Source organism: Protopterus annectens, chromosome 16.part0 (genome assembly GCF_019279795.1).
Source record: "Protopterus annectens isolate FY-2018-M chromosome 16.part0, PAN1.0, whole genome shotgun sequence".
NCBI classification, from domain to species: Eukaryota; Metazoa; Chordata; order Ceratodontiformes; family Protopteridae; genus Protopterus; species Protopterus annectens.
The window spans coordinates 289,465,360-289,486,328 of NC_056750.1; the positions used below are offsets into that span (position 1 = coordinate 289,465,360).

Consider the following 20,969-nt stretch of genomic DNA (forward strand, 5'->3'; position numbering starts at 1 on the left):
ACACTTGGGGTGTACACCTGGATGCCAGGTGCATACAGGGATAATGGAGCCCACAGCAAATCCCTCTGCACATCAATCAAAATGAGATGATCGCTGTGCAGCACGCCTTGTAGCTTTCAAGCCCCTTCTCTCTCCAGGGTTTCTCCTGATCAAAACAGATAACACCACTGTGATGTGGTACATCAACAAGCAGGGAGGGACTCACTCCTACCCTCTATGCAGGCTGGCCATGACCCTTTCGCTCACAGCCTCTTCCATGCAACTAAACCTGTTAGCACAATTCCTACCAGGCTCTCTCAACTCTCTGGCAGACCAATTAAACAGAAACCTTCTGGACCCACACGAGTGGCAACTCAACAGAAGTACCTTCACCCTAATAACTCAGAAATGGGGAACCCTGAAGGTCGACCTCTTTGTCTCCCACACCAACCATCAGCTCAGCTCCCTGCTGCCTCCATGGCATCTTCCTCAGATTCCAAACCTCCTGACCCAGAGGGAAGGGGAATTCATGCATCCCCAATTGCAGGCACTCAGTTTGGCAGCTTGGCTTATTCCCTAACCCAGAACCAATCTGCCATCCTCAGGAAAAAGGTTCTGGATGTTATCCATGAAGCCGGATGTCCTAGCAGCACAAAGTCTTATGCAGATAAATGGAAAAGGTTCTGCACCTGGATCCAGGCTAAGGGAGCCAATATGGCACAGCCCTCCATCCCTCTCATCCTGGATTACTTAGCTGACCTACTACACAGTGGTCTGTCTTTGTCCTCTATAAAAATTTTTGCCTCTGCTATTTTTGCTCATTTTCCCACTGAGCAGCCCCTTTTTCTCACACCCTTTGATCAAACAGTTCCTCAGAGAGACTAGCTATTTCTGCTCATTTTCCCACTGAGCAGCCCCTTTTCTCACACCCTTTGATCAAACAGTTCCTCAGTGGGACTAGCAACTTGAGGCCCCCCAGAAGGGCACCAGCACTAGCTTGGGATCTTAACTTAGTCTTGGAAAAGCTCACCCCGCCCACTTTCGGACCAGCTTCTTTTATTTATTTATTTATTTATTTATTTAAATTTGTTGACAGGGAGTGTCCGACTGGACGTAGGTCCATTTTCAGCGGAGGCCCGGGGAGAAAAGCTCCACAGTAAAATAAACAGACAGTAGTTACATTGGATTACATAGTGATTAACAATTTAACATAGCAATTACTTACAACATATTTACAGATGAAGAACATAGTACATCAGTAGACAACTAGAATCTTTATCTGTGAAGTACATAACAGACATTAACAAATGTTACAATAAGTTCCTGCTGTATAATAAGTACTAGGCTTATGAGCATCTGAGCTTGCTATAATCAAGGTAGTTAGTGGAGTGGAAAGAAAGGTAGTGGTTGGATCGGGTAGAGTTCTGCAGAGCTAAAATTTCTCTCCTGGAAGACAGCATTCCTTCTGGCCATCACATCAGCCAGAAGGGTCTCTGAGCTGCAAGCACTCATGGCTGTGCACCCCTTCATCATATTCCATGCAGACAGGGTATCCCTCAGAACTAACCCATCCTTCATGTCCAAGGTGGTGTCCAGTGTGGCTGTTAACCAATCCATTCATTTGCCCACCTTCTTTCCTAATCCCCAGAACAAGGGGGAAAGGATTCTTCACTCTCTAGAAGTGCACAGACAGCTCAGATTCTATTTGTGCAGGACCACATCCTTCAGAAAGTCTGATCAATTGCTGGTTAGTTTTGCTACAGAGGCAGAAGGCAAAGCCATCTCCAAGCAAACCATTTCCAAATGGATAGCACACTGCATCCATTTCTGCTACAAACAGCATGGAAAGCCTCCCCCCAAGGGGGTCAGGACACACTCCACCAGAGCAGCCTCCACCTCTGCAGCTTTCCTCAGAGGAGTCCCCACCAGGGATATCCTGGAGGCTGTCACCTGGACATCTGTTAACACTTTTGCCAAGCATTACCACCTGCCTCTCTTCTCCAAATCCAAGGCGTGGTTTGCCTCTGCACTCTTGCAGGGCATCCTAGCCACCCCCTAGTTTCCTTGACTGCCTCCACCCATTTCGTCAGCTTTGGGAATCTACCCAAATGTGATGACTGCAACAGTGAAACATGAAGAGCATAGTACAGTTGTGTACATTTACCATAAATGTAGATGTTCGAGTGTATTCACTGTTGCAGTCCTGGTTTCCCTCCCTCCATCCCCCTTATTCTCTTTCTCCTTTTGTTACCATTCTTCCTTGTTGTTCTCCTTTCTTTACAAGGGACATATTGGTATTTATTTTCCACTGGTGGGGTTCTTCCAACAGAACCCGGCCTCCTACTTTGGGGGGTCCTGACAGGTTAGGGCAAGAAAAACTGATGTAATGGCGTCGGCTGCCTTACTTTATACTACTGATGACCTGACATCAGTCCTCAAGCGACAGTAACTGACGCAGAAATACTAAGTCTCTGGTATTCATGCCGGCTGAGGGCTACCCTGGAAGGGATAACCCAAAAGTGATGATTGCAACAGTGAATACACTCTAAAATCTACATTTATAGTAAGTGTACACAACTGTACTTTTTATATTCATTTCAGACATATTTTAATCAACCATATGAAAAGTTGTGGCCAATAATTAATAGAGCTGAAAGAATTTATCTGGGATAGAAGAGGGCAAAGGTTATTTGTGAAAAAGTTGATCCTTCCATTAGAACAAGGTAGTTTAGGATTACCTGATTTGAATGAATATTTTAGAACTAAACAGTTAAGGCTAATGTACGTAACACAAGCAAAAGGTTATAATTCAAAATGAAAAGGGATGACGATGAACTAGGGAGTATTCAAGAAATAAACGGATAGTGAAATTTTGTATGCAGATCCTTAGGGGGAATAATAGCAACCAGAATATTATATTCATAAAGTAGCAGAAATTATTATAAGAAGTAAGCCAACATGAGGCTGGAGAAAGCACAGTTTGTCAATAGGGATGATTGTAAGTAGGGATATAGAAAACAGGCAAGATGGTTTTGGAATTTACTGCAGAAAACTGGCAAAGGAACCAAGGTATTGGGAGCAAATAACAAGAAAAAGAAAGATAAGAAGGATGAGATGTTTAGACTACAGGCTAAAAACTGCATTTCTTACCAGAGTTTGATACCAGAGTATAGGCAAAGAGAAAGATCTAGGGGAATCATTAGTGAAAGACCTGCTCTGGTAGAGTTTTTAGTTGAATGTAGAGCATAAGCTGTTGTTAAAAAGGGATAATTAGTAGGGCGTATAAAATACTGTGTGGCAACTTACGAATCTAAAAGAGGAGATTAGAAAAGATTGGGAAAAAAGACTGGAAAAGCAATGTACAAGGGAACAATGTGAAGACATTTTATATATATATATATATATATATATATATATATATATATATATATATATATATATATATATATATATATATATATATATGGATTCACTTTATATCCACGAAATACTGAAATATTGAAATTCAGTATTTCGAAGCTATAAAGTCGAATTTTTGAAACCATGAAAACTCAGAACCACGAAATTCAAAATCTCGCACACTGGAGATTTTGAATTTCGCTCTTTTACTGCACACACACACACACACACACACACACACACACACACTATCCTCCCCACACACAAACACAAGGCCCACACACCCCCTACTTAAATATTCTCACTCCAAGGATGCACTACACACAAATACACACAAAACACCACCACACAAGCTACATTCTCCTCGCACACACACATCACAGTAACAAAACACATTGATACACACCACAACCCCTACCCAAAACCCTTAACACACACACACACACACACACACACACACACACACACACACACACACACACACTTACCTAAATCCATAACCACAGCGAAACCTTAGAAGTGCGAAATTCAAAACCGCCAGTATTCAAGGTTTTAAATTTTGCGCTTCTGAGCTTTTGCTGTTCTCAGGATTCTACTTTATGGGCTTGAAATACTGAAGTTCAATATTTCAGTTTTTCAAGCTTCTAAAGTGAGTCCATATATATATATATATATATATATATATATATATATATGTATATATATATATATATATATATATATATATATATATATATATATATATATATATATATATATATATATATATATACATATATATATATATCTCACTCCCATATATCAGCAAAATCCAGAATATTTAGAATTTTTGCTTGGAAGTGTTTGCATGGATATTTTTATACCCGAAACAAACTTCAAAGAATGTTTCCTCATAGATAGCAAATGTTGGAGATGTGATGGGGGAAGGAAAAGGTAACCGGGAATATATGTTTTTGGAGTGTAATGAGTTTGCAGAATATTGCAGATTTCCTACAGAGTAGTCAGTCTTGGATGAGCAAATGGCTTTAACTAACAAAATGATTCTTTTGAGTTTGGAAACTGGATAAGGTCTTATTAAGTTTAATTCTGTTGGCTGCCAAAAAAAAAACAATTACTAGAAATGGAAATCAAAGTCTAAACCAACTGTATTTGAAGTATTGAATAGTATAAATGAGATAAAAATAACTAAAAGTGGGATCTTTAGAAAAGAGAAGGAGCAAATTGCATAGAAATAAGTGGAAATTGTAGGAATAATACATACAGAATAATGTTTCGAGGAGGAGGATAAGGAGATGTGAGGTTTAATGGAAGACAGGAATTCTGAAATTTATTTAACGTGATGTATAATGTACGTAAATGTAAAAAAAATGGTAATATGTATGTTTGCCTATGTCTTAAGTGGTAACTTAATAAAGATGTTTCAAAAAATGCTATCCCTTCTAAACCTGTTTTCGTTTATTCCCCCTTCTGTTTTTTTTTTATTTTTTTTTTGGTAATTCTAGATTTTAATAGTGTTTATCATGATATTCCTATAGCTTCAGATTTCACAATTTTTTTTAACTTTTCTGTGTCTGGATTACTTTATAAGTTTTCTGCTTTACCTTTTGGGTTACCACTGCTTCAGTAATATTCTCAGAGTCTAACTCTATTGATAGCCTACTGCAGACAATCTGAGCTTTATTGAAATGTCTTTTTCTTAGGTGGATTGCTTCCAGTGTAGGATTTATGTTTGTCAAAACAATGGAAAAATGTGCTATCCACAGCTTCTAATTATAAAGATAGATAAAAGATATAGATATAATGGAATGAAAAAAAAAAGTAGCAACACCATTATCTCTCTAGCGCAGGTTAAAATGAAATTAAATATGTATATGCAATCCATACCCAGTCTCTTGAAGTGTTTGTTTGTCAAGAAAATAGGATTACACAATTTCATTGAATGTGTTTTGTACTCATTGACTCTTCTAACAATACCTGAGTACTCTGGCTTAGTGAATTTTGCATGGCACCCACTTACTCCATTCAAACCCTGCATGTCCTGACTGAAATCACTGTTGCAGTATTCCTAACATGTGGGTTCTCACCATTGTCGTTAGCCGGGTACCAAACTTTACTTTCTTTGGATTGTACATTTGACATGTAACCTCTGCTGACAAGTGTAGGGATATATAGGCAGATGAAAGAGTATAATTCCTCACACTATGTCACTGTCAGCACAGTTTGTCTTCTCATTACACCTTTCTTAAGACCCATCATCCCATACTTTTGGCCCTCTCCAAGATGGTGGATTCCACTTCCATGGATGTACCTCCACCATGTAAGAAAAAGCTTAAATGGCCTAAGCTGGAGACTCATTCAGCCCTCTCTGATATACCCACTGTTGTTTCAGAACTCATGGTACATGCAATTCTTACTCAGATGCCCTCTTCCGAGACCCAGTTGATGGCCTGTATGGAATTGGAGGCTGTGACAGCTGAGGATTCTACAGATAGATGTGAACCGTGAATCTTCATATTGCAGAGACCAGTGGGCATCACTCCGATCCTGGTTAGTGAAGAGATCCCATGGAAACTAATTGAGGTACTTCAGGGTTTTGAGCCACTCTGCTTAGAACAGGTGGATGTCACACCAAGAAGAAGTCTTAGAAAACAAAGCATGTTGCTTCCCTTCAACCTCCTCCTTTCTCTTTTAGAAAGAAGGAATGGGTGAATTTCTCTCAAGGTTTGTTTTAGGCCATTTTGGTTCAGAAGCCTCCTCCTTTCTCATATCAGCCCCTCCTCCCACCATTATATGGCTTACTCATCTCAAATGTACTCTCCTGGCCAAGCCCCTTTGGATGATGAGGACTTTATTTCACCTGATTCTCCAGTAGAAGAACCTTTCTTTGGAGAGACAATCTTAAATATGACAAGCATTTTGAATGAGAGTATAGGAAGATGTCAGAGCTGTAGAAAAGTTACTACAATCTTTTAGAAATGGGCACCCCAACCCCCTCCCAAGCCCCCCCCTTTTCTTGAGGTCTTTTTGGGTGTTTTTTCAATCCAATGCTGTTGTCCCTGACTCCCAGGCTCCTGCTCCCAAAAGACCAGAAACATTTTATCAAGTCTCTAATGACTTTACATTTCTGTTTAAGAATCCTGTGGTGGACCCTTCTGCAGTTTCCCTCTCATCTGATAAGCTTTCAAACCTCCTTCCCAATGCCAATGACCTCCATTCAGTCAAGATTAGCAGGGCTATGGATAGGTGGGATAATAAGCTTTATACTTCCTCTGCTTTGACATTCAGGGCTACTGTTTATAAAACCCAGATGACCACATACTTTATATCCATTCTAATTTCCTTACAAAAGGTCATGGTGGATTTGCAGGACACTGACTGTAAACAACAAATGTTATCCATATGTAAGCAGGCTGTACAAGTGGACAGATATAGCATTAAATGCAGTTATGATGCTGTGAAGGCCTTGCTCAGAACAGCTGCTACAGGCTCTGTAATACACAGGTATGCATGGTTATGTAATTAGCCTATTCATGAGGACCTGAAAGCTAAAATGGAAGACTCCCTTTTAGACAAATATCTGTTGTTTGTCCCCCAAACGGCGAACCTTTTCAAAACCCTTCAGGAGCAGGATAAAACAATGCTCTGTAGGCAGCTTCTGTTAACCTCTGTACCTAGGTGACAGAGGAGTGACCCAACCAAACCTACCTCTTTTGTCAGAAGGGACCCTATCTACCCAGAAATACAGGAAGGCACCCAGAAAGAGATTCGGAAATAAACACACAGGGATAACTTATCTGGGAGGCCTCCCTTTAGGAACAAATCTATGTGACTCTTCTATAACCTCCCTTTCCCTCACTCCCAGCCTTTCCCTACTCCTCTCTAAAACACTGGACCAGTCTATCATCTCATCTCACAAAGTGCCTACACCAGTGATCGCCTTTTGCCTAACCTAGGGAATTCCAAGCTTCTTCACCTCAAATTCTCCAACAGCACCTCTTGTTCACCCTCTTCCTTCCATATCTCAGTTGGGCTTCACCACCATCTACAAAAAAAGTTCCCCTCAGCCATCTCAGGATCTAGTTTTTCCTGGGCTGCAAGCTGGACACAAAAATGTATGCCTTGTTACCTCAGGAAAAGGTACAGGGCCTTGCAAGCTACTTCCACAATCTTGATTCTCTCAGACATTGTTCAGAAAGGGAGCTCGTAAGGGCTCTGGGGTTCATGGGGGCTGCTATCCTAATGCTCTCCTTAGCCAGACTGCATATGAGGAAAATCCAGCTGTACCTGAAAACAGTTTGTTCTCAGCACTGACATCTTCTGGACACAGTGATCCTTTTTTTACCCTGTCTCAAATGGGAGCTCTTATGGTGGAAGGAGCAGGTGAATCTCAACCCAGGGCTTCCCTTCACTCCCCCAGCCCAGTTCAGGAAATGCATTCAGATGCCTTGGACAAGGCACGGGCACTTGGTCAGGCAACCAACAAGTGCAGGACAGTTGGCAGCCAAGGTTACTAAAGAAACACATCAACATGAAAGAAGTGAGGGTACTGCTCCAAGCTGTTCAGGTCTTTTCACACCTCTGGAAACAAGGTACCCTACAAGTGTTTACAGACAACATTATAATGTGGTACATAAACAAGCAAGGAGTGACCAGATCTTACCAATTGTAAAGACTGGTTCGGGAGGCCTGGGACCTAGCCACATAGAAAAACATGTCCCTCACAGCCAAATACATCCCATCACAGGAAGATTTGCTGTCAGACTGTTTAAGCAGGTCTTTAGAAGACCCTCATGAATAGATCCTGAACAGACAGGCTTTCCAGGGCATCTTTTACTGCTGGGGGAATCCAAAGGTAGACCTGTTTGTTTCAAAGACAAACAAACAGCTTCCACTAGTTTGCACCAAGGACTCTTGCCCTTCAGCTTGCAGAACAGATACTTTCTCTTTCAGTAGACAGAGAAGTTCTTCTAGGCCGTCCCTCCACTACCACTTATTCCAAGCATTCTTTTAAAGACCCAAAAAGAACAACCAAATCTTTTGCAAATGATTCCTGTAGATCAGAGGGCATGTGCTATGTGCTGTATCTTTAAGAAGCGCATCAGTGACTGAGTGTTCATGTATAAATGTTTCACACATGCCATTCCTAGTGCCGTTTTGAGAGTGCAGCCAGAGAGTAAGCATGTATGATTACAGCAGTTAGTTTTTATATAAGTTACTTAAGCTAAGTCAGTAAACTTCTATCGTGATGTGTTTGCGTAAAATAAAGCTGCTTGAACAGAACCCACAAAGACTCTTCTATTGTGTCCAAAGTAGGAGAGCGACATGGTGTCAGAACTGGGATAGAAGAGAATAAGATTCGGAGCCATGAAGTGCAGAGATGACCGTGAAGGTAAACTAAAAGAAACGAGCACAAAAAAAGAGCCAGAAAAAGAGCAAAGATAATGAGACTATGCACAAACTACTTATTTCATAAAAAGGACAAAACGGGGCATTACAAGGGCACAACACACATTATTAAACAAGTGGGAGGCATGAAAGGCTTATTAACTAAAGGAAATGTTTAAAGTAAAGTTGTTTGATGAAACGATTAACAGAAAAGTAAAATGAGCATGTTTAAAGGCAAAACGAACATGTTTAAGGCAAAAATAGGCATGTTTAGAGTAAAATGAGCACAAGAAAAGTACAATGGGCATGAAAAGAGATTAAACGAGCAAAACAAATATAATAAGGGCAAAAAGGAACACATTAAGTGTAAATTAAGCAAGGCAACTGCATGTTTTTTGGCAAAGTGCTGTGTTTTGGCATAACTACGGCTTTGTATAGTATCAAGGGCATAACCAAAGTTATTTGAAGTATCTCAAAGTGTGTAAAAGTGCTTACAATGTGTGCTTATTACTGTGCATGTATTTCGAAGAGTTATTTGTGTGCAAAGTGCAACTATTTCGTGAAGTGCAGTCAAAGTATAGCCATTTCGAAAAGTTTCTTGTGCTGGGTGTGTCTATTTGCAAAGTGCCACCATTACAGAGTGTTCCTTGCACTGTAGAGAATTGCCTGGAATGGTAACGCCAATTTGGGGAAGTTCCAGTGTGTTGCGTACTGTTTATTTGCAAAGTACCATTACTTCAAAATGTTATTGACTCTGAGCTACTGTTGCCCAGTTCATTTGCATTGCATAGTTATTTGAAGTGTTTCTTAAAATGATGATAAATTACTTTAGCAATACAGTAATTTCAAAAGAATTACAGAGCCCTAGAAACTTATTCCGTAAAGTCCATTTACACAGAGGCTTGTATCATGCAGTTATTTGACATGTTTCTTACACTGATAAGAGGTGATTTCGTAAAAACAGTAATTTCAACAGTATTGCAGTGCCCAACAGAGACTTAGCTTGTGAAGTTCAGTTGTACAGAGGCTTGTTGTGTTATTGAGCAAAGTTACAAGTACTGGCATAAATTTCTGGTATATGTGTATGTGTTCATGCTTATGTGCACAACCCTTCACTGATATGTGTTAATATGGTAGACAGATTCTGAAAGTCCTTACCTCTTGTATTTGATTAGAATATTGCAGAGAATTGGAGAATATTTGAGGAAGAGTGTGATATTTTTATACAAGCAGCTTATTCAGATAAAGATGCATGCACCAAGTCATTAATTTTGCTAAACTTAGCCTGGTCAGAGGCCATAGAAAGAGAGCATTCATTTGTGTATGCGCCAGCAATGTATGAAGGAGAAGGTGAAAATTATTGTATTGTTGTGCAGGCTGAGTCAATGGAGGACCCCGAGTGTTTGAAGCTCAATTTCAGAGAAATGTGTAACCCCCAGACAGATATTACACTGGAGAGGCATTTGTTTTACACGAGAGATCAGAAACCAGGGGAAACTTTTGCAGTTTATATAACTGATCTGAGAAGCAAGGCTAAAATGTGTCAGTCTGGTGATGAGCTAATAAAGGACAGGCTCATGTGTGGCATTACTAGTGCTGCTGTGAGAAAGATCTTATTTCCTGATAGTGATTTAATGTTGAGTAAAGCATAGAGATTTGCCAAATCCATGAAGTGACAGAAAAACACACAAGTATGCTGGCAAGTGACCAGAGCATGGTTTCAGCAGGCTCCAGAGCAAATGTAGACAGCATGCAGCACGTGGCAAACAGAAATAGGCCTATTAAGCATATGGCGTCACAACACCTGCTGTCTCATCAAGAAAACTGTGCAGTTTTCCAGTAAATTCTAAGACCAGTTCAGTTAGAGGAGCATGTTCCTCAGTGCAGTACAAGCATGAATCAGCAAAACCCAAGTCCAGCTTTATTGTTAACTGTCTCAATTGTGGTGCAAATCATGAGTCTAAAACAGAGGATTGCTTAGCATTTGGTCAGCAATGTCACAAGTGTAGGAAATGCTGCCATTTCCAAAAAGTTTGCAAATCAGGTAAACCTCGTGCAGTTGTAAAGAAAGATCACACAAAAAAAAGCAGGTTGATCTAGCAGAGAAGCAGCAGTCAGCTTTCTATGTGGATGATTTATCAGTAATTGTGAAAGAGTTGATACTTTGAATTTATTGGCGAAGAGCAAAGTGTTCTGTATTGTCCAGATCAATGGTAAATCAACAGATCTTAAAGAAGACATAGGTTCAAAGTGTAATGTTACAATATATCAGCAAACACATTTGCTAGAGTGAGAACTAATGAGCAACTCAATGTGGGCAGTAGTGAGAAACTTGTTGCTTATAGAGGAGAAGAGATTCAAACTGAAGGCTCAGTGATGCTTTCATGTTATTTGGCCAAGATCTGTTACAGCTTGTTTTATGTAGTCAGAAGACCTGTACAGTCTTAATTGGGTCTCAGAGATAGTATTAGAATGAATCTGCTTTCTTTTACCAAAGAAGTTCATCACATAAGTGCATCTCGTAGTTCTAATTTTTCTGAAGTCTTTTTCTCAGAGTATGCTGATGTTTTCAAGGACAGGTTGGGCAAACTTCCAGTAGTGTATTTCATGAAGTTAGACCCAGGGGCTCACTCCTGTAGTCAGACCAGCAAGAAGAGTTCCAATTGCTATGTAGGATAAAGTTAAGGCTCAGTTGGATAAAATGGTACAGCAAGGTGTAATTTGTCCAGTCACAGAACCAACTGTATGGGTGTCATCTATGGTAGCAGCTCACAAAAAAGGCTCAGACTAAATCAGAATATGCATTGACTCAAGAGATTTGAACAAAACATTGAAAAGACCATATCAACCAATGCGCACAGTCAGAGGTCACAGCCCTAACACCAAATGCCACTGTTTTTTTCAGTCTTGGATGCAAAGAGTTCATTTTGGCAAGTGATGCTTCATCGCAAATCCTCATTACTAACCACTTTTGGTACTCTGCTTGGCAGATACAGATTTCTAAGGATGCCATTTGGAATAAATACTGCAAGTGAAGTCTTTCAGCATGCAATGGAGTACATTTTTTCATGTTATCCTTGTGCCATAATAGTCGATGATGATGGTTGGAGGCAATGGTGAAGCAGAGCATGACAGAAACCTAAAGAAAGTTCTGGACAGAGCATGTGAAGTAAACATGAAGCCCAATCCCCTGAAGTGCAAATTCAGACTCCCAAAAATTACATATGTTGGTCATTTTTTATCAGTACTGGCTTGAGACCACACCCGACCAAGCAAACTGCCATTCTTGAGATGTCAGCACCAGACAGTGTGCAAGCTCTATAAAGTTGCTTAGGCATGGTCAGCTCTTTAGGCAAGTTTATACCAGACTTTAGTGGGTTGACAGCACCTTTAAGAGAACTAATGCACAAAAATGTTGCATGGTCATGGTTAGAACAGCATCAGAAGGTGTTTGAAGTGCTCAAGCAGAAAAGTGCAACCCCAGCTACATTAAGATACTATGATGTAAACAAACCAGTTACTCTTTCCTGTGATGCTTCAAAATTTGGTTAGGTGCAGTTATACTTCAAAAGGGCAGATCAGTAGCCTATGCATCTAGAACACTTACCCAAACTAAGATGCAGTATGCTCAAATTGAGAAAGAACTTTTGGCAATAGTATTTGCATGTTCCAAGTTTCATGATTATATTTATGGTCGAGCTGTTTAAAATTGAAACTGACCACCAACCTCTAGTTACTATTATAAAAAACTCTATGCATTCAGCTCCAGCAAGATTACAAAGAATGATGCTCGAATTGCAAAAGTACAACTTCAAAGTGGTCTATATGAAAGGCAAACTACTCTGTTTGGCTCATACCTTATCCGGATTGCCCAGAAATACAGTGGAGCAGCTTGAAGGAGGGACTTTTGACTTGGATGTGATGGCAGTGCGTAATTTTTCTACCAATAGGCTTGATGAATTGAGAGATCACACTAAGACTGATCCAATTTTGCAAAACCTCAATCACTGCCTTAATGTTGGATGGCTGTTAAAACAATATAGTGTACCACCAGAAATGCAAACTTATTTTCCCTACAGAGATGAAATGTTGATGGAAGATGACATTATTTTCAAAGGTCCTAAAATTGTTGCTCCTACTTCCTTACAACATGAGTACATCCAGATTTTGCATCGTGGTCACCCAGGTTCCGCTTCCACTAAGAGGCGAGTGAGAGAATTAGTATTTTGGCCTTCATTACTAAAAGACATTGATAAAGTACTTTCTTCTTGTTCAGTATGCAATAGCACTAGATCTCACTTCCAAAGAGAACCACTTCAGCTACATGCAATTCCTGAACTACCTTGGTCAACAGTAGCCACTGATATCTTCGAGTAGAGCAGTTGATACTACTTGGTATTGGTAGACTCTTATTTGAATTGGTTTGAGATTGATCTGTTTCCTAAGCCAACATCTGCTGCTGTTATTACTAAGCTGAAACATCATTTCTCAGTCAATGGTAGTCCACACAAAGTTATTTCTGACAATGATACTAATTTACTAGACAGTTGTTTCAGAAATTTGCAAGAGAATTGGACTTTCTATACATTACAAGCAGTCAAATGGCCTATCTGAGCGAGCTGCGCAGAGTGCAAAACAACTACTTGAAAGGTCAAGATGTGACAATTCAGATGTTTTCTTAAATCTCCTTAACTTTAGGAATGTACCACGTGTTGATGTTCTCGGATCTCCAGCTCAACGACTTCTTTCCAAGCAAACAAGAATGATGCTGCCTATTACTACCAATCTACTAAAGCCTAAAGCCAAGAATAATAAGACCATCAAGGCTCAATTGTTTAAGAAACATTCTATCCAGAAGTCATCGTACGACAAGTCGAGCAAACTTTTTTCTCCATTAAGGGAAGGAGAAACGGTCAGACTTCAAACAGAAAAAGGTTTCGACCATATAGGATGAGTTATTGGCAAATGTCCTGAACCAAGATCCTACCTTATAGACTTGGAAGGTATGCAGTACAGGCGAAACTGTAAACATCTGTTACCTATACCAGAATCATCATCACAACATTGTTATAGTGACTTAGACTCTAAATCTCAGAGTGAACCAAATGTTGTTTCCATTCCAGAGGGTGTTCCTACCTCTGATTCCATTCCTGAGGATGTTTCAAGTAAATCAGAGCTCAAACATTTTTCAGAGACAGTTCCAATAGTTAAGCCCAATTCCCAATTTTATGTCACACGTTATGGATGAGTATCTAAGCCCAGTGTGAAATATGTAGCAATATGGACTTATCTATGTGTATGGGCAGCCACGGTGGTGCAGTGGTTAGCATTGCCGCCTCACAGCAAGAGGTTCTCCGGTTCGATCCCCGGCTGGGGTGCCTTCTGTGCGGAGTCTGCATGTCCTCCCTGTGGTCGGGTGGGTTTCCTCCGGGTGCTCCGGTTTCCTCCCACATCCCAAAGACATGCTGCAGGTGGATTGGACACTCTAAATTGGCCCTAGGTGTGCGTGTGAGTGTGCCTTCTGTGGAAGGTTGGGCGCCGGGCTGGCAACTCGACACCGTAAAACTCCACTGCCATTCAATGTGCGGACAAGGTGATCCGCTGTGGCGACCCCTGACCGGGAAAAAGCCGAAAGAAGAAGAAGAAGAAGATGGACTTATCTATGTGTATATGTATTATATCTTTTATAAATGCATGACTAATAACTGTCTGTGATATCTGCATGCCAAAAAAGTTTCATAACATTGCATGTTTTATTTTCAAGAGGGAGAATGTAGATCAGAGAGCATGTGCTATGTGCTGTATCTTTAAGAAGCACATCAAAGACTGAGCATGCATGTATAAATGTTTAACACGTGCCATTCCTAGTGCCGTTTTGAGTGTGCAGCCAGAGAGTGAGCATGTATGATTACAGCAGTTAGTTTGTATATAAGTTACTAAAGTTAAAGTCAGTAAACTTCTATTGTGATGTGTTTATATAAAGTAAAGATGCTTGAACAGAAACCACAACGACTCTTCTATTGTATTCAAAGTAGGGCGAGGGACAATTCCATTCTGGCCAAGACAGTATTGGTTCCTCTCTTCTTTTTCTTCTAGTCAGCGTCAAGTACTACAAACTGGGGCAGCAAGCTCATCACTCAACAGAAAGGGTCACTACTTTACCCCAGTCTGTCAGTCCTAAACCTAACTGTGGATGATACAATTTTGATTCCTTACAGTCACCATTGTTCTGAGTATGTCATTGAGATTCTCAGTTAAGGTAGGAGACCCAACACTTGAAAATCCTACATAACAAAATGGAAGAGATTCTCTAGTTGGTGCCAGAGAAATGGACAGGAGCCCAACCAATCAGAGGTACCTTCCATTCTGAAATATCTGTGTGAGATATTGCATAGGTCAGGCTTATTCTTCCATCAAAGCTTTCTTGTCAGACATCTCTGCTTGCTTGCCTCTCACTAACCTACTTATGTCCAGATTTGAGGTCAAGCTGTTCCTTAAGGGGGTTCTGCATCTAAGGCCACCTAAAAAAAACATTACTCCTATTTGAGACTTTAGGTCTGTGTTTTAGAATCTCAGTTTACCTCCTTTTGAACCAGCAACATCAGCAAACCTGAAATTCTGAACCTGTAAATGTATCCTTCTTCTGACCGTCACCTCAGCTAGGAGAGTTTTGGGACTTCAAGCACTCATGGCAATTCCCCCCTTTCTTATTTCTGACAAGGACAGGGTCACCCTCAGGAGTAATCCTGCATTTATTCCTAAGGTAGTGAATAAGCTCCCCTCAATCAGGCCATGAAACTACCTTTCTACCTTCCTTCTTTCCCAGCCACAGAATTGGGGGAAAGATACTACATCCTCTGGGCATTCACAAACAGCTAAGATTCTATTTGGACAAAACAAAATCCATTTGAAAATCTGATCAACCATTTCTTTCTTTCTTTCTTGGACTCTAAACTGGGCCAACCAGCAGTGTCCAAGCAAACCATTACAAGTTGGATCTCAAAGACCATCTCATTTAATTATTCTCTGCATGGCAAGTCTTTGCCCTCATGCCCTTGAGCTCATTTTAGCAGAGCAATAGCAGTCTCTGGAGCCTTCTACTAATGAGTGCATGCCAGGCCCATTCTGGGAGTTGCCACCTGGTCATCTGTGCACATGTTCACTAAACACTACAGGATAGATGTATTTTCAAGGTCCAGAGCTGCTTTCACTAGGTCAGTCCTATGTGGTCTCTTGGAGAATTCTTTTGCCTTCTAACCAGCCTCCCATACTTTCCCTTTAGCTCTGGAAATCTTCCATATGTTAGGAATACTACAACACTGATTTCAGACAGGACATAGTACAGTTGTGTAAAAGCAATAAGTCCAAATAACACGGCTAAGAGGTAACCAAGGCTGGTCAGTAAATCCAACATAAATTATCCACAATGCAGACTAAAACGTTTGTTTTCATAAAATAAAATCTGTTTTTTATTGTATACGAAAAGATAAGCGCTTTCACATAAGCTTCATCAGACTGTTAAAATTTAAAATTCTTATTCAGCCCTTATATATACATCACATGTCTAAATCTATTAATCAATCCCACTTTTAAAGTGATATACAACTCACTTTCCATAAAGATGCTAAAACGCTACTTTGTTAAATAAAAACAAGATATTATCACGCTTGTAGCTTCTTGTAACATTCTAAACAATTCATAAAAACAAATCTTATTTACTAACTGACTTCTAATCCTGCTACTTGCTAAACTTATTAAAAAAGCAGTCCGCCTATGAAAACTGATAAATGCATTCGTTGTAAATATATATTATTAGATGTCAACAGTCATCATTTTCAGTTACAAATTATATATCTCGTAACATTCTAATCATAAATACCTAAAATCTATGACGTTAGATCAATAACATAGATTTAAATAAAGTATGTTATTTTCAGGTCTTTACCTAGTGTTTTCAAACAGATGAATATATACATTGATATCACTATTATTCAAGGCATTACAACCACATAGGAGAGACAAATGTTTTCATACTCTCAACTAGTTCGTTTTACATAAAATGAACTAAGATTTACTTCAATCCTAAACTTACCATAGAGACCTGTCATTAGCGTAAATTCACTATCAATTTTTTTTTTTTTTTACATTATTCATTATTAACGATCCATGTTTGATCGACCGAATGTATAAGCACTCTAGTTATTAATTTAAAATAATTTAGGTGCAATTCACATACTTTATTTAACAAAGTAGCGTTTTAGCATCTTTATGGAAATTGAGTTGTATATCACTTTAAAAGTGGGATTGATTAATAGATTTAGACATGTGATGTATATATAAGGCCTTAGCCGTGTTATTTGGACTTATTGCTTTTATACTAATTTTGAGCCAAGGAGCATTCACTTCATTGGAAGCACTAATTTATTTCTTCACAGTTGTGTAAAAGCTTACCGTAACAGTGGATGTCCTACTGATCACTTTTGCAGTATTCTTCCCCATGCTCCTGTCACTCTATATTTTTTTTATAATGTCCTTTATTCCTTATTCTCCCTCAACACCTATCCCCTGAGAAACACCCTAGAACCAAAGGGGCTTTTTTACCACCTCATATTATGCCCGTCCTAGATGAGCAATTTTATCTGTCAGGGGCCTTCAGGCTGCTGCTTTGGAAATAGTTTGAGGAATTATGCTCATACATCTGTCTATATACCCCTTCATTTGCTAGCTGATGTAACATTCAGACATACAATCCTGGGAAGGTAAAGCTGTTGTACATCCAGTCGACGACAGTGGTGAGAACTCGTATGTTATGAATACTGCAGCAGTGATCAGTAACACATCTACTGTTACGGTAAGTGCTTACACAGCTGTACTATCTATTAATTTTTAAGGAAGTTTCTGATCTTTTATTTTATTTATTTTTTCTTTTTTTGCAGTCAATCTGTATCTTTCTGTGTCTCTCACTCTTTCTCCATTCTGCTGTTTCTCTCAGTTTTGATAATGTTCTGCTGAGAACATCTGACTCTGTTTGTCCCATTATTGTGTGACTACTAATTCCTGTTATGGTTCTCCTGAGTCATTTCATTCTACAGAGGGACTCACTAACACTGTTAATTATTTTGAAGTCTAATTCAGTTAAATATACGTGGACACAATTTTATTAATTTTTGAGGCTTTCTGAATCCTAAACCTGCTATACGCTTTTAGAATGGGTTAATCGTACTTCTTATTAATGTTTTAAGCCTTTGTAATGACCAGTTGTTATTTTAGTATTGTTGTGAGTCCAGTAATTTTAATATACTGAAACTTGTTGATGTTAATTGTTATAGGTTCCATGACTGCACTGTTTCTACTAGAGGTCCCCATACTGTAAAGATGGCCTCCCCATATATATATATATATATATATATATATATATACACACATACCTGTTTACTTTTAAAAAGTTCTGTTCTCATGAAATATTTCTTGATGCAGACCTTTGCAAATTGCAGAATTGTAGTTATTTAAATTTGTACTTATTTTTGCTCTTTTGAGTTAAGCTTCTGTGTTCATTTTTTTTTTTTTTGGAAACATTCTTCTTTTTTGTTTTCTGAGGTGCCATTGTGCCAATTTCTTTATTTTCGTTATCTGGTGTTATATCACATCATTAATCTTTGTGTTTGGAGGTTTAATGTAGATTTTAGTACTGCCAGGACAGTTTTTTTTCAGCTTATTGTAAGCCTTTGTGTATATTTAGGTTTCTACTGCTCAACATATGCAGTATCATTTATGCACTTAAAGAATAAGTGTGCAGAGAAAAGACTTGCATTCTGGTTTAAGGTAAAACATGCATTTTAAAATCATGACTTACACTATTTCTTGCTTTCCAATTTAGCATTTTCATAACTCTACTTAAGTTGCATGAACACAGATGTTTATTACAGGTGTTTAGAGTTAGCTATTAGTACAGTGTGCAGGAGAAACCCTGTACAAAATATAAAACTGTTGACCTTGAAACAAGTGTAACTGTGGAGATGGTGATTTTGAAGTTATTTTGTTGATTGATATGTGGGGTTGTGAAAAAGAATAGAAAGCTACAGCATCAGAATGGAGCCTTGAAGCTACAAAATCGTATCTTGTTAAAGTAAAACAAATATGTGCTTATAACCCCATGGCAGTACTGAAGAAACAGTTTGGGGCTATTTTCAAATTAAAATGAGTAGACCTTCAATGAATATTTACTTTGTTTTTCATTAAAGAAAAACTTGTAAAACAATAATATGGACTCTCTTTTTTATGGTTTAGAGTTGAGCTGTGTCTTGTGAAAGAATGTCTGTGTTATTGTTTACTGGGAGACTTTTTAAAATAAAACAATGCCAATATTTATTTTGCTTTAAAATCAAGCTCAAACTGTTTCTTCTATTGGGTCAAGCCTGTAAATGACAGTTTTCTTTCCAGTTTATACACCTGCAAAGTACAAATAAACAAAATTTGTAAAAAAAATTAGGTGGTGGCTAATTAATAATTAAGTTGAACCAGTAAAGGTTTGCAAGCAAATATAAGAATAAATAAAATTTGCGTAACACAGTTGCTTATATACTATGTCTGTACCGAATCCTTTATTTGTTATGCGCTACCACTTGATAAGTGGCCATAAACTAGTTAAGCCTTACAAGTTTAACATACCTTCTTCCTTTATGAGTCAAGGTTTTTATAAAGTCATCCTGAAATGTGGCCCAAAAATTTTAATGTTTGCAGCTATGTATTGTTCTTTCTAGTTAACTTACTCCGTTGTTGCTTTCTGTTATAATAGGGTTTACCTGGACCAGTAGGTGTAGCTGGACCAAAAGGAACGCGGGTGAGTGAATTGGCACTTAGCTGTTTTTGCACAATGTTTTCTTTGTTCACATATCACTAAAAGCAAAGTACATTTGTGTGCAAGATTTATAGAAAATGTGTAAACGGGATATATGTTTTTGTTTTCCTGAAATAAACTGAGAAGCAAACTGAGCATAAAAATCATTATTCAGATAGTAGAGAGTCATTTGATTCGTAGTTATCACGTTCAGATTCATAGGTGATCAGGTCCTGTTTGGGTCATGCACATTCCTGCACAGTGGACACAACTTTATAGTTGTTTATATTTACATCCTCAGTAAAGTCCCTAAAATTATTATATTAGAGTGGGAGGTACAGGGTTTGTCCAGTTATGGGGGGAGTAGACAGCAGATCCAACTCCTAAATACGATTATTTCTGTGTTTTCTGTTGTTCAGGAATGTGGTATTTAACCAGAGTGTGTTCATTGAAACTGCCCTCACTGAATTCTGATTTGAAGGTTTGATAAAATGTATTAGAGGAAGGATATAAAAGTAGCAGTTAACTTTATTTGTGTGACTCATAAAATCCCTCCAGAGCCAGAACTTAAATTTGACTGTAAGAGTTCAGGAATTCTCAATGAGGGGAGTGTTTTAAGAACATAAGTGTACTTTACAAAGAGACATCTAATCAGATAAAGTATTTGTTATAAGGAAGAACGGAAGGATAAGTCTTTGTCAGTACAGGCAATAAGCCCCACAAAGCTGTACTGTTACTGGATACATAGATTAGAACAGTCTTTAGTTTGACTAGCTGCTGACAGAAATTTTGCAGCAGTAGAAAAGATGAACTTCCTACCTGTCAGTAGTCTTTTTTTCCAACTCATTCATGTAAAGCATTTTACCTTTTTTTGTTTTGTTAAAGTTACACTGAGGAAAGTAGAATTGACAAGGAACTCTAAAAAACTCTTTGGGGTTCTGTGAATCTATTATACAAGCTATAAACACGAATCCTCTTCAAAATAAAAATACAGTTGTGATATGGGGAGCTGGAGTCAGTAACAGCATTACCTGCCACTCCCCCTGTAGAGTTCTTTCTTGCTTCGTTGTTGTCATTCATTAAGTCACGTCTTTCCAGTCCATTAATCTGACAATAGTTAAATGTGGTATCCGTCGGCACTCGTCATATATTGTCACATGCTGGCTAATATCAGCATGCCATTCCTGTACTTAGATTGCTGGAATAAAACTGGTGAATGGTTTTGTGTTGTTTTTATTCTGTTTTTTTTTCTGTGCATAGTGTTTTAGGTTTGATGGGAGTATACAGATAGCAGGGAGTTAACCTGAATTTATTCACAAACTTTGCTAACATGACATTAATTGAGAAGCATCACAGAAATGTAAGAGAT

The 20,969-nt window shown here is 38.8% G+C and overlaps 1 protein-coding gene across 1 annotated transcript in view; it reads left to right on the forward strand.

The window, feature by feature from the left end:
* LOC122790500 (collagen alpha-1(XXVII) chain B-like) overlaps positions 1 to 20,969 on the forward strand; it is a 2,222,694-nt gene that overhangs the window by 1,206,545 nt on the left and 995,180 nt on the right. Inside the window, exon 10 of the mRNA XM_044058048.1 lies at positions 19,559 to 19,603. Within this exon, the coding sequence (XP_043913983.1) occupies positions 19,559 to 19,603 (45 nt within the window). The remainder of the gene's footprint in view (positions 1 to 19,558; positions 19,604 to 20,969) is intronic.